We start from the raw sequence: 14,692 nt of genomic DNA, 5'->3' as shown, positions 1-14,692 counted from the left end.
TTTGGCAGTCGCTGAAAGAAAATGGTTTAAAATGATTGGGTTGGGTTGAAGATCCATTATAGGACAAAGTTTTAGAATTAGGATTTGTAAGCGGCTGAAGTGTATTAGACTTATATTTAGTCCTGTTGGCTTCATCTGGTGTCTACTGGAAGCACTACAGGCAACTCTAGCCTGAGGCCACACACACTTGTAAGTGAGCTGTTGAGCTTCTGTTCTTTCATTTCACAATAAAAGCCCCTGGACATAGTCTAGTTTTGAGTTTCTGATCTTATCACCACATGTCTGATTATTGTAACCACACTGCACTTACTACCTGCTCAGTTACAGATTGATTGATCTACTGTATTTAAAGTTTTAAAATAGGTATTCGATATATATAATAGAACATATTTAAAGATTTAGGACTGTAACGTACCTGGGGAAGGAGAAGATGGATGCAGAAGAGGAGGATGGAGGGAGGAGAGCGGCTCCTTAGCGGTAGAGTCGGGTGATGAAGAGGTGGCAGCAGAGGTGGGAGACTCAGTCTCTGGATCTGTCTGATGACTGTGGTCTTGGTTGGAGACGAGGAGCTCCTCCATCACAGTGGTATTCACATCCACACTGGAGCTCACTGTCGAGAGAGGGAGAGCAATGTGTATGTGTGTGTGTGTGTGTGTGTTTGTTGCTTGCATATGTATGTGCAACAAAACTGAACAGCAACATAATGACCTTACCTTTGTCTGCCATGATCAAACCAAATAACCCAGATGCTTGTCAAGCGCTTCTGAAAACACTCACTCTCTTTCTATCTCTCGCTTTTTATCTCTCTCTCTCTTTACTCTCCTGCCAGTCTGTGCAAATACAATCTGAATCTGCAACTGAACTGAGACAAACGCTGCTTGTTTACAGAGCTGAACCTGAGCTCTGTGGCCAAATGTAAATAAGACGCATAGCGTCAGTCATGGCTGACATGTGATCCACCTCCAGGTCTCTGCATGTGAGACGGTGTGGCTGTAAGCCACCACGGGTAATTGGGTTGCTCCTGCTGCAATTAGGCAGCCAGTCAGATACATCAGCATGAATAAGTAATGGACCGCTGTCCGACCCCGGACAAAAGTCCACCTCTCCACTGACCTACTTCACTCTCCTCTCTGCAGCAGGTTGGGGGCTGCAGTGGGAACACACACATACACACACACACACACAAACAAAAACAAACACATATGCAAGCAAGTTTATATGCATATACATTTATATGCATACACAGATTCTGGTTGGAACCCAGTTGTGGGTATTCGGGTGACAAGCACAATGGGTCACTTGACCGGAGTAAGAATTTGCACATAAGGATTAACATTCAAAAGAACAGGGACCACTAGCCTCTAATTAAACTGGATTAATGGAGAGAAACAGAGACAGAAAGTAATCGGATTTTACAGTGCTCATCAATATGTAAGCACAAAGTTGGAATTAACCAGAAATGGACGATGTGTCCAATAAGGCCATGTGAGTGCAAATGGAATAAATGAATGAATATCAAACAGCAGTGATTTAATGAGTGTGAAGCAGTCTCCTTCCTTCACAGGAGATACTGTAATTCCACTTTGGAGGAGCAGAGATGAAAGAATAGGCTACAGCAGCTTAGTGTAAGCTGCATAGATGATGATGTGCTGTTTAAAATTGTATAGGAGGTCTTACCTTCGTCATTCAGATTCCTCCTCATGGGAACAACCAGCTCACTGTCTCCATGAAACGCAGTGCGCAAAGGTGTCAAGGTACCTATTAACCACAAACTGCTATTTCCTATTCTAAAAGTCTTTTCCTGCATCCGTACTGAGTGCCATACCGTGGGCCAAATGAATTAATGTGCTTCATACCTCACCTCCTCTTTGTCATGCATGGCTTTGTTGTGGAACTCAAGCTTGAACATGCTGTCCTGTCCTGGGTTTGAAACGTCATGGCAACAATATGATAATGAAGGAGGGTTTCCCTTAGTGATAGACATAAATAGGCAGATAAGAGACGATATAGGACAGTAGATGGATGCTTTTATCATCTAACAATTATCATCACATATTATCACCCCCGCCACTGGGTTCTTTGAAAGACTACGAGCACTTTGATAGATTGGTTCAATTGGTTAATGCCCTTTCATGTTTGGACAGCAGAAAAGAGATCTATTATACAAAAGAAAGTAATAGAAGTGGAACTGATATCCTACTGTGACAGGCAATTACAGAAATAGGGGAAAGGGGGGTAAAGGGAGGTTAATACACACCGGTATCAGATTGCATGATATTCATGCCAGCATACAGCGCCATGTTTGTCCATTCCTGTATTGGACCTGTTGTGAAGTTCATTCATATGTCTTCATGGTTGAGAGCAGGAAGACATGTATTTAGCAGGCAGGTGGGCTGCAGCTGGCTGGATTGAGGCTGCCCCCTACTGGGCAGCGCACCACAGTACATCACACCTTGAAGCAGCAGTTAAGATACCCTTGACATGACCTGTACCCATACAGTACAAAGTGTGTGTGTGTGTGTGTCTGTGTGTGTGTTTGTGTGTGTGTGTGTTCATGTACTTCTATCTTTGTGAGAATATCATAAGTGGTAGACCATTTTGTTGGGAGTTGTGGACCATCTTACACATGGCTATGACTTTACCGTGGGACCAGCACCCCAACCTATCAGTTTAAGAAAGGCTGCTAGTAGCGCCAGCAGTTCAAGTTTTGAAAAACATTTTATTTCAATGCAGATCTAGGTGGGGCGGCACCCTCTGTTGTCCAGCCACCACTTTAATGCAGGTGTGCTTGGTGTTTTATTGTTTGGGATTTGTTTTAATGAAAGGTGAAGAGAATAATTCCCTTCCTTAAATCAGGAGGAGAGTTTAAATGAGAATTAATTAAATTATTGCTAAACTTAAAACAATTTGTCATATTGAACTCAAATTTTGTTTCGAACTGAGGTTGATTTGTTTCAGGCAGTTGACTAAGCATTATTCAAGAAATTAGACATGCCTTAATACTTGTAAAAGAATAATATTTGCTCTTATTTATTATATAAAGTCATTCACATCACAGTTTTGTATTAGTGAATGTTCACTTCTGTCTCCTGTAGCCAGAAAATAGAGAAATTAGTTCGTCCCACTTCCTAATCTGTGATGTCATACTGACATACAACTGTGTAGAGAAATAGTCCAAAAGGATGGAAAAGATGCCTGTGATAGTATTTGAATGCATTTTCTGGTTCAGAAGTGATAGCCCTATTAAAATACAAAGCACACATAGGTTTAAAAAAATTTGTCAACAACAGTCTCATTTAAAATCAGACTAAAGATTCAAGTAGCAGATTAGAAGAGAGTGGTTAATGCTCACAAATATTGATTAGACCGCCCTGGCTAGAAACATAACACATTTTTAAATTCTTAAATTGAGTGGCATCCTCCATTAAACTGATGCTGGAAGTAAAAGCGGTATCATGTTTCTGTCAGACCAACAGAGGGAGACCTTCTCCTGGAGGGTGTGAGCTCACCAGAGTTACAATGCAGCCTCATCCCTGCAGTGTGAGCCATTTCAGAGCCACTTTGCTGCCTCTGCTGGGTCTGTGGAGTCGGCCATTCTGAATGTTTGCTGTCTGCTGGCTTCATAGCAAACTTTCTGCTGTAGTTTCGAGGAACAGAACGGCCATGAAGAGAGTGCAGGTGCAGCTCAATCCCACCACACCTAACAGCAACTGTCACAGTACCTAGGACAGGCCTTAATCACATATGGAAAAGTCAGAATGATACATCAAGGATGAAATATGGTTGATTTTTATAGTTTACCAGTGCTTGGAAAGATGAAGTGCTCCACTGAAATAGCAGGAAGGGCTTTATTATCAGTGTGTGGAAAACTGCGGGGACCATTTTGGGCCAAATGGGCCTCACTTCTCCACGGGTGAGAGTACAGCTGGAGAGATTATCCCATCCAACACGCGTCATTGATGTCGGCGCACAACAGGGCTCCAGTTGCTGTGTGTGTGTGTGTGTGTGTGTGTGTGTGTGTGTTTGTCACAGCAACCGTATTCAATAATCGGCCCGGTTGGAGACGGCGGGTCGTGCGGCCGTAAGCCGACCTGGAATTTTCTCAATAAAGGTCTAATCTTTACTGGAAGCTGTACAGTGCAAGATGGAGTTTCTCTGCCTCTCTCTCTCTCTCTCTCTCTCTCTCTCTCTCTCTCTCTCTTTAATCAATCTGCAGCATATTGAGCAGCCAAATATACACACTCACACCCACCCAACCACTAACACCTCGTATCACACGGATCATACACTTTCATAGTTTACCCATGTCTTCTGCGTGTGTGTGTGTGTGTGTGTATGTGTGTGACTGTGATCTTTTACAGCGCCTGTGTGCGCCAGTCGTCTACCTTTCCTTTCTCCCACTTGAGTGACCTTGAGCTGGTTTACTGTGAAAAAAGGGACATGTACCCTATTATTTACATTGGTAGTGGTGTGTGTGTGTGTGTGTGTGTGTGTGTGTGCGTGTGTGTGTGTACGTGAGGGTCAGTGGTGCTCATCAGGTTGGGTTTGGTTTGGATCTCTCTCACTCATCAAGACCCAATTAGACTCCATTAGAGCCACATCTCTCTCTCTCTCTCTCTCTCTTCTCTCTCTCTCTCTCTCTCGCTCTCTCTCTCTCACACACACACACACACGCATACAGTTCAGTATTCCACACAAGTGTAGGCTTTTACTATTGTCGCAAAAAGACGAGAACACTGTTTCTGCACAAAGTACAAGGTCAGGACACGAAACGAAACGTTGTTGCCACATCACAGCCCTTTCTGTGGCCGAGTTTGTCTGAATGACGAGAGGAAGAAACAAAGAGAAAGCGAGAGAAAAGAGGGAGGGAGGGAGGGAGGGAGGGAGAGAGATATGATAAAGATAAAGACGGTTTTGAACAGATTAACATTCTAACAGTGAGATCCGCCAAGATCCACCGAGCGAAGACAAAGCAAGGCCACGAAGAAATTACATCAATTACAGGCACACACACACACACGCACACACACACACACACACACATACCAGCTTTGTGCTATCAAGTGTTACAATTTGACATCATAAAACCAGTTCACCAGATATAATAGTAACAGGATACATTCTTTCCTCGTCTCTCTGTTTTCTCTGCTGTATCGGGCCGCTTGCTGCGGGTGAATGGATGCATGGCCCTGTCTCTTTGTGCGTCTTTGTCGGCCGCTTGGAGTATCAGTGGAGTGTTTGCCTGGAATCTCTGCTCTCTGTGTCTCAGGTCTCTCTGTCTATTGTGCGGGGACCAGGGCAGGGTCTGAGCTGCTTATTGTGGGAAGAGCATGCTTTTGTTTACCCCCTGTGAAAAGGCACGGCGATGCACGCGCATGTGTGTAAGCGTGTGTGTGTGTATTAAACTGCGTCTTGTGTAAACTGCAAACTCACGGGGCCACCGCCATTAACTCGGCCGGCCTTATGTTTGATGACGCTACATGTATGATTTCCCATTCTGACATTTTTTGTGAAATTAACTGTGAATGTACGCTCCAACGCTCAATAAAAACACTGTCATCTCGCAATACTAATCCCAATGATCTGCTTCCTGTTTTCATTTGGCCCGATGTGGAAGTTCCCACACTGGACTGTCCTGAACGTTTTCTGATACAAAGGAAGTTGTGTGGTGAGCTGTTAGGCATCAAAAGCAACTGAAACATTCTACTGCTTACCTTAATGCTCAGGCTGTATAGTCACTGTCAATTCATTTAATGCTGATATTAGAGAAAGTTTTCTATGCTTTACTTTTAATTTGCCAACTACAATAGCCACACACACACACACACTCACCAAATCCACAGTATAAGGAGTTAAATGGTACATGTTATGATGTATATTGAAGGAAGATATTGTATGTATGAATGTATGCAGGTGCGTGGTTTCTTCATTCTTAATTTTATAAAAAATTCTATATACGTAAATTTTGACTTGTCGTTTTTTTCATTTATTTATTTTTATTGTGTACTTTAAATGTTTTTTGTATTACTGTATTGAAAAAAGAATAAAAATACCAATCTGAAAATGTTATTATAAGACCATTGCACCAGATGTTAAGGTAGAAGGATAATCTACAGATCTGCCTACATACTGTGTGCAACCAAATTCCAATACACTACTGATTACACCTCTAATGATGATAATTAATAATAATGAGAGTTAGTTATTCTGGAAAACTGTTTACCCGCTAGCGTAATCGGATCACTGGAGGTCATGAACTCACCGCCCACCGTTTGCAAAGTAACAGTCAATATTGTATGTATGTTTCTGTGTGTGCACACTTTACGCTGGCCTGTGAGATGTGTTGAGTAAGCATTAAGTGAAATGTATTGAGCAACATGTCCAACTGCCCCGGCCTCCTCCCAGAGAGAGTTCAGCCGCTGTGTCGAAACGCTGCTTCTCTGTGTGAGCACATCTGACTCAATCTCAGTTTCCTATACACACAGCCTCACAAGTTCCCTACTGTGTGTGTGTGGGGGAGTGTGGGACTCTATCTGAATGTATGTATGTGTGTGTGTGTGTGTGTGTGTGTGTGTGTGTGTTGTTACTCTAAACAGAAACCCAGCTTCCCCACTTCTCTCTTCTGTCTCAGTCTGTCAGTTGACTGCGGTTGTTCCCTTGCAGCTCTCTCTCTCTGTCTCTCTCTCTCTCTCTCTCTCTGTCTCTCTCTCTCTCTCTCCTCTCTCTCTCTCTCTCTCTCTCTCTCTCTCTCTCCCTGTCTCCATGACAACGGGCTTTCATGGACACGTCACCTTCACCACTAACCTGAGAGCAGGAAGAAGGAAGTGCCTGGCCCCGCCCCCCTCGCACTCCAAATTCTGCAAGGAATCCAGGTAGGCAAAGACGCACACACACACACACACACACACACACACACACACACACACACTTACGTACGTATGCGCACATACACACACACATACTGAATGTGAGGTGAATGCTGAAGGACTGGACTGTTGACGTTGCTCTACATGATCAAACAAGTAGTATAAGAATAAAGAGAGGGTGAAACAGAGAGAGAGAGAGAGATAAAGAAAAATATGAGACACCAGTTGAGCAAGAATCCTTTGGCATTTTGGAATATCTTCACTGTTTTACTTTCACTTCCAATTCCTGGTTAGTAGTGACCTCTTCTATAAAGGTGAGAAACTTTTTCTGTTAACAATTTTAAATGTAAGATAGCTGCTCTTCCCTCAGTCAGTCATGAACGGTTCACTTCATGCTGACAGTTACAGTTACAATAAATTTGAGAGCGTGTGAGTTGTTATTACTGAAAGCTGTCATTACTGAGAGATCTACGTCAAGGGGAGTGTGCACTATAACATAAAGTCAGTGTGTCATCATGACCTAGGGGCGTATACATTTGTGAATGAGCAACGGTGGTGTGTGTGTGTGTGTGTGTGTGTGTGTCTGTGTGATCATCAGTAATGAGCATGTGCCTGAGGTTTGAACTAGGTGTGCGGGAAACACTCCTTTAGTGTGCTGGAATGCTGCTCTGGCTGCTCTGATTCAGGTCTGGCTGCACACACACACACACACACACACACACACACACACACACACGCACACACACACACACAGACTGGCCAGGGCCACAGGAGGATAGCATTTCCCATCCGGAATGATAGGAGGGAGGGAGGGAGGGAGGGAGAGGGGGGTTGTATGGGTAGTCGGATTCTGGTTTGGTGAGTTTTAGGGGCAGGGAGTGTGTACAGCATACACAGAGCGAGGGAGAGAGAGAGAGAGAGAGAGAGAGTTTTCTGAAATGAAGAGAGACAGAAGAGGAGACTAAACACTTGCCACCAACACTATCACAAGGCTACGAGTCCCCGAAAGTGTGTGTGAGGAGTGTGTGGGTGTGTTTAGCGTCAGTGTGTGTGTGTGGATGTTGGGACGGCCGGGCGTCGACAGCAGCACCTTCACCTAACATCATGCAACCCTGACTTTTCGGAGAGAGCGCGTCATCAACTATGGTGTGCTGTAAGGAAGATAGATTTTTGCTCTGGTGTGTTTCCTGGGATCATTAGTCCTCGGGGTGTGTGTGTGTGTGTGTCTGAGTGTGTGTGTGTGTGAGTGTGTGTGTTCCTTCAGGACTTTTCTTTCTTTTCTTCCCTCCCTCGCCTCTACCCCTCCTCTGTTCTGTGGAATGTGGGGCTTATGTCAGTGAGAGTCAGGTACAGACTCACTAATTACCACTGCCCTTCCTCCCTCCGTCCCTCCCTCTCTCTCTCTCTCTCTCTCCCTCTCTCAGTCGCTCTCTCTCGCTCTTTCCTTCAACTCGGAGACCTTCTGCGCTCCCTCTCTCCTCTCTCCTCCACTTCGAGACCTTGTGCGCTCCCCCCCACCCCTCCACCCTCCCCCCCCCCCCTCCACCCTCCCCCCCCCCCCTCTTGTCTCCCGCTGTTGCGTCTACAAAGTGCTGTCGTGACTGGAGCAGAGGAGAGGACAAACAGAGAGGATCTGAGTCAGAATCCAAAAAACACCAAAAGGAGAACAGAAACTCTGACTTGTCCTCTCTGTCGGTTGAAGTGTGTGTGTGTGTGTGTGTGTGTGTGTGTGTGTGTGTGAGTGTATTGGGGGTGTATGTGTTTGAGCTTCAGAGGTCCCTAATTTCTGATTGTGCTTTGGCGGACCTGTCATTGAAGACAGGAGGCGCCTTGAAGACGAACGAGAGGCCGGAGAGAGAGAGCGTGACAGGCGGTGAAAAAAGAAAAAGGAGAGGAGAGGAAGAGGGGGAGAAGATGAGAAGTGACAGGCTGGATCGTCGCTTTAAATGGTGGCAGAAGAACGCACGACGACGCCGTGACTACAGCTCCCATCATCCCACAGGTTGGCTGGAAACCCTTCATCTGTCTCTCTTTCTTTCTTTTTTTCCTTCTTTTCTGTTTCTCATTTTGATCCGTTCACTCAGTCCACATTCATTTGTTCTCCTGTAAGGCTAGTTGAGGGGATGGTGTGTTTTCTCACCTGGAGGATGAAGAGCACACACACACACGTAGCCTACACACACACACACACACGCACACACACACATGCACACAGTGGGTATCTGGAAGGACATTTCTTCAGCTGGTCCAGTGCTCACGCTGACCCAGCTGACTGCTGTAACCTTCACTAGAAGGTTATGGGACGCGGACTCTGCGTTTATTTGTTTTAGTGTGGGGATGTGTGTGATCAGTTGCCGTTTCGTCTTGTCGTCTCTTGTGTGTGTGTGTGTGTGTGTGTGTGTGTGTGTGTATGTGTGTCTGGGGAACTGGTTGAGCAGGGCGCCAGTCAGCCTTGGGTGTCCTGTTGTTGTACAAACGAGATTTAGAGTCACCTCAGCTGTGTGTGTGTGTGTACGTATGGTTGTGCGTGTGTGTGTGTGTGTATATATACATATATGTGTGTGCAGTTATGTGTGTTTGTGTGTACAAAGGTGGAAATCCAGCTGATTTTCCCCAGGACAGCTGTCTTTCCAACAGCCAGTACTATGGAAATGACCCAGACTGTAGTCTATTAGAAATGTGAAAAGCCTCTAAATTCAGCAGATCCTCATGTCCTCAACTGTAGGCTGGGAATGCAAATGGTTTGGAGACGTTCTTCTGGTGTGTCCCCACATGACAAAATACAATTATATTTTTACAATCCTGGTTTAGGTCTGAAAAAGTATGAGATTTGTGACAAAAACCGAATGACCATCACTATTTTTTCTTTAAATAGACACATTGTTAAAAGAAAGTTTTGAAAACCAACATAAAATTTGCAAAATGTAAAATAGAGTGTGAGACTGCTAAATTATGAGTAGTATTTCACTATCTACTAAGCTCTGCAGGGACCGAAAATAATTTGATAATAATCTGAAGTGGACCCGGCTTTAGTAAACTTACAGATGGACGCTGACGTAGAAGGTTTGGAGGCCTTGGAGTGTGAGAGATAAGTTACACTTACAGTGTGACATTACCTTGCCCTGACAATAACCTGTAGAGAGGGAGGCATGGGATGACACCTGCAACACACACACACACACACACACACACACACACACACACACAACCATACACACCTGGCTGTATGGGGCACAGTCTCCACATGACTCAGTCGCCCTTCCCTGCACTCCTTCTGTGTGTGCGTGCAAATGTGTGTGTGTGTGTGTGTGTGTGTGTGTGTGTGTGTGTGTGTGTGCGTGCGTGCGTGTCCTACGTCTCAGACAGCAGACTTCCTTTTGAATACTGTAAATACTTCCACCAGTTTAAGGTGTGTGAAAGGTGTGTGTGCCTGTCAGACCTGATGAGACAGTGACGTGTGGCTCTTTCAGAATGCTTCATGCAAAATGAAACCCCCAAAATAGATGCCAGTTGAATGAATACTATATGAGGAATTCAATTAAGCTCAACCCAAAGATCAAGACAAAAGGTGATGCTGCAAATGGACCTGCATCTCTGTCTTTCTCTTTCTCTCTCTCTCTCTCTCTCTCTCTCTCTCTCTCTCAGACAGTGGAGACAGTGGCTTCATTAGAGATTGCACAAGAGGGTTCAAGAGGTGAACCACTTTTCAGAATGATGCTTCTCTGGCAAATCACTGTATCATATTCCACGACAGAAATAGGGACAGGGAGTCATCCAAGACAGAAATATATATCTCAACTGTTTTTTTGTTTTTTGTTTTTTTTGCAGAAGTGTCCCTTTGTCTGTTGCGAACCGGCTGAAATGTGTTTCGGCAGCAAGTATACAGCGGCCTTAAGTGTCAGCACTCGTACTGGGGCCTGCTCTAGTTTCGAGAGGAGGGGAGGGGAGCGGGGGGAGGGGGCAGGTAGATGCCAGCGAGAAACAGTGGTGGCAACAGTAGGTGGAAGAGAAGAAGAGATCTCTTTTTCTCTTTCAACCCGTAGAAGTTCAATAAAAGCAGGAAGCTGATCTATCTAAAGGGAGATAATTATACAGCATTGGAGGAGAAATAGCAGAAACGTCGTCAACACGGTCACACGCACACTCAAATACACACACACACACACATATGGTGCTGTCACATGACTGTCACATGATCATCTCATGCTTCTTATGAGGAAGCACAGATTCAATCTAGTGTGTGTGTGTGTGTGTGTGTGTGTGTGTGTGTGTGACAAAGGCATAAGCCTAATCCACCAACACTAAAGCAGAATTCTAAAGCTGCAGAGTAAAGAGACTAATGCAACTGAGAGAGAGAGAGGGAGCGAGAGAGACAGAGAGAGAGAGGGGGACAGAGAGAGGAGAACCTGTTAGCACTATTGTGTTGTTTATGAAACACCTGTAACAAGATCTGATCACCCTCTCTCTCTCTCTCTCTCTCTCTCTCTCTCGCTCTCTTTCCCCCTCTGTTTGTCACAAACACACACACACACACACACACGCACACATACCTGGAAAGCACAATGGCTGCATTCTTCCTCTATTTTTCTGTCCCCCCCCCCTCTCTCGCTCTCTCTCTGTCCTCTCTCCCCCTCCATCTCTCTCTCTCTTTCTCCTCTGATCGGACCAACGACTGAGCAGCAGCGAGACGAAGGGAGGCTTTGAATGGGGGGATGTAAAAAAAAAAAAAAAAAGGGTAGGAAATTAGCAGTAAGATGGTAGGAAATAATAATGAAGTACTGTGGAAGAGGGAAAATGAAGAAAACAGAAGGAACTCCACTGAAATTACGCACGCAACAAACTCCACCATTAGTGTGAATGTAATCAAGACTGACAGGGTTGGAGTTGTGGTCCAGTAGTCGCCTCCTTCTTTTCCTCCTCTCCTCTCTTCCCATTTTGAAAAAAAAAAAAATAAATATTGTGCATTTTCTCTCTCCAGCTGACATCCACTAACTGAAGGCTCTATCAACACTCCTCCTCTCCCTCTTTACTTCTCTCCTCCCCCCTTCCCTCTCTCAACCTTTGACCCCTCTGTAACCCCTCCATCCCTCCCTCTGTGGTGACACTAGTGAACCCTCTACCCCCCACCCTCTCCTCTCCTCCCATCCTCCCTCTCTCCTTCCCTCTTCTCTCCTCCACCCTGCTTCCACTTGTACACTAATGCTGTTATAATGCTTCATTTCACCTGCAGTTTCCTCCTCCTCCTCTTCTTGCCTCCTTTTGTCTGTTTGTGTCTTTTGCTTTCGTTTAGCAGGATTAGATCGAGTAAAGGTAAAGGTACATGCGCATGCACACGCACGCACGCACGCACACACACACACACACACACACACACACACACACACACACACACAACCTGTTCTCAAACAGGCTCTTCTCTGCATACCTGTTGCTATACACACAATGGGCTAGTTGTCTGGACAGCAGGCCAAGAGGAAAGGTGTGTGTGTGTGCTTGCATGTGTGTGTGCGTGTGTGTGTGTGTGAAGAAGAAGAAGGAAAATGAGGGGAAGGAAAGCGAATGTGGGTGGTGTTGGGGTTGTGGGTTGTGGGTTGTGGGGGGGGGGGCAGAATCTACTACAGTGTACCTGATGATAATGTCCAACAACTACACACACGCACACGCACACACACACACACACACACACACACACACACACACACACACACACACCTACCCCCCCCCCACCCCCCCACCCCCCCACCCCTGCCCTGCTGGAATGGAATGTTCCATGGGCAGAGACTGGCTCTGTGATCCCATTCACAAAACGGACACAGAGTAGCCACACACACACACACACACACACACACACACACAAGCACACACGCACGCACACACACACACACACACGCAGGCTCATCCATGTCTCTCTTCTCTCTTTCACACACACACCTCTCTCTGTCTCTCTCGCACTCTCTTTTCACACTCCTCTCCCTCCTTTGTTGCGTGCGTAACTTCAGCCCGCTGCTCGCTGCAGAGCAGGTGTCCGGGCCGATTGTACAGTGTTAGGGTTTCTCCGGATGATTTTCCTCAGTATAAAACCCCGGCCCCGGTGTGCGTGACAGCGTTTAGCAGCCGAGGCATTGTGCGTTGTGGATCTGTCTCTACACTTAGGGGGCGTTAGCTGGAGTTGGCCGACGCTGAATTCCAGCAGCTTTTCATTCAGCTCTTATCTGCCTCTTATACTTTCCCTTCTCAGTTTCCTGGTCTCTCTCGCTGTCTCTGTGTGTGTGTGTGTGTGCGTGCATGCTAGAGAGAGAAAGACTTAACTTTCCAGGGCACCAGGTAAAGTGATAATTGCCAGGTGTAAGATCGCCACAAGATAAAGTGCCTGTACATGCGGTTTCATGCACACACACCACCCTTGGGTGTCGATGAGTGTAATAATCTGTTAAAAAAACAGGCGATGCTTTATCATGTGGTCTTTCGCTGTTATATGTAATTACAGATATTATAGGTTAGGGTTATCAGTCTGCTATTTCAGGAAAGGGATGCCACAAGGAAAGCAGGAGACATCGATCAGAAGCTATGACGGAACTACATGGATTAAATTATATGATCTTTGTCTGAAAATTTGAATTTGGCATGGAAATTTAACTTTAAAATAATGCACATGTATCTTCACAGCCCCTTAAAGATGTTTTCAATTCAATTCAATTCTATTCTATTCTATTCTATTCTATTATTCTATTCTATTCTATTCTATTCTATACTGTACGTACGCTCTCTATCATATTGTTGCTGTCAGGTAAAAAACTTGCCTCTCCTAACTGGCAGCTTTTCAGGAACTAAGAAAAACATCCATGTGTTCAGCTTGACCACCACGTATTTTCTGAGTTTATCCAATGGGGTTTTGAAAGTTTCACAAGGCCAAGGTCAGGTCTGTAGAACGTCTCTCAACCCATAAAAATGTGACATGGAAGTGACAAAGATATGAAAATCAGCAAAATTGGAGTGACAAGATGTTCACATGACACCAGCCATATGACAGTCAGTGTTGTTTCCCAGTGTTGGGAGAGAGGACAGTCATCCATGTTGACGTTACAGCGGTTACTGGTTACTGGCCAGATAATAAGTAGCTGCAGTGTGGTTAAAAGCCGTGAGGATGACTCTCTCTCTCTCTCTCTCTCTCTCTCTCTCTCTCTCTCTCTCTCTCTCTCCTCACTGCGCAGTTGTTTGTGTGTTCTCTGGTTTTCTTGCTCCTTCACCTCTTTTCTCTTTTTTTTCTCTCTCCCTCTCTCTCTCTCCTTCCCCGTCTCCTTGACCTTGGTGGTGATTGTAGCACCTAAACACACGGCCCCTGCTCTCCCATTGGCTGTGCCGAGCCACATGACTGCAGTGTCAGCTGACCAATTTCTAGGAAAAAGGGGAAACTTCTTTCATCAGAAGGGAAGAGAAAAAAAGCGTTGGACTTTAATGTCAGATACTGGGTGTGTGCGTGTGTGTGCGTGTGTGTGTGTGGGAGGGCAGAAAGGCTCTTTTGCTCTGTTTTCTGCTGAGTCATTTATGTTAATCATAAGTGGGACAGCAGAATTGGCTGAAGCTACAGGATAGCTAAAGGATGTGAGATGAACCTTTGAATGAGGAAGTGTTACAACTGAATTTCCCTACACAGTATTACAAGTATCCATACTGGTGAGGATATCTAACCATTAAAGCAGCCATACTGGAGAAGAGAGTTTTCCACAGGTTTAATCCCTCCGTCCCTGTCACACACGCTCTGACCTTGGATTTGTGTGCGTTCATGTGCATGCATGTGTTCTCTGTGGCTTGTGCCAGCATGTGTG

General features: G+C 45.3%; 2 protein-coding genes across 11 annotated transcripts in view; one reads left to right on the top strand and one right to left on the bottom strand.

Annotated features, from left to right (window-relative positions):
• The window catches only part of LOC139642313 (putative methyltransferase NSUN7), a 12,484-nt gene extending 11,906 nt beyond the window's left edge, over positions 1-578 (bottom strand). The window contains exon 1 of the mRNA XM_071517103.1: positions 416-578. Within this exon, the coding sequence (XP_071373204.1) occupies positions 416-578 (163 nt within the window). The remainder of the gene's footprint in view (positions 1-415) is intronic.
• Positions 579-7,030: 6,452 nt separating this feature from the next.
• rbm47 (RNA binding motif protein 47) overlaps positions 7,031-14,692 on the top strand; it is a 29,598-nt gene continuing 21,936 nt past the window's right edge. For 4 of the 10 annotated variants that reach the window (XM_071517081.1, XM_071517082.1, XM_071517080.1 and 1 more), the window contains exon 1: positions 8,469-8,868. The gene's annotated coding sequence lies outside the window, so the exon portion shown is untranslated. The other 6 variants (XM_071517075.1, XM_071517077.1, XM_071517079.1 and 3 more) reach the window with 6 other exon arrangements.

The sequence above is a fragment of the Centroberyx affinis genome, unplaced genomic scaffold (assembly GCF_046629955.1).
Source record: "Centroberyx affinis isolate AG114_WGS23_722 - 3 ecotype Tasmania unplaced genomic scaffold, CSIRO-AGI_Caff_v1 ptg000458l_1, whole genome shotgun sequence".
Classification (NCBI taxonomy): domain Eukaryota; kingdom Metazoa; phylum Chordata; class Actinopteri; order Beryciformes; family Berycidae; genus Centroberyx; species Centroberyx affinis.
This window is presented reverse-complemented; position numbering and strand designations above follow the sequence as displayed.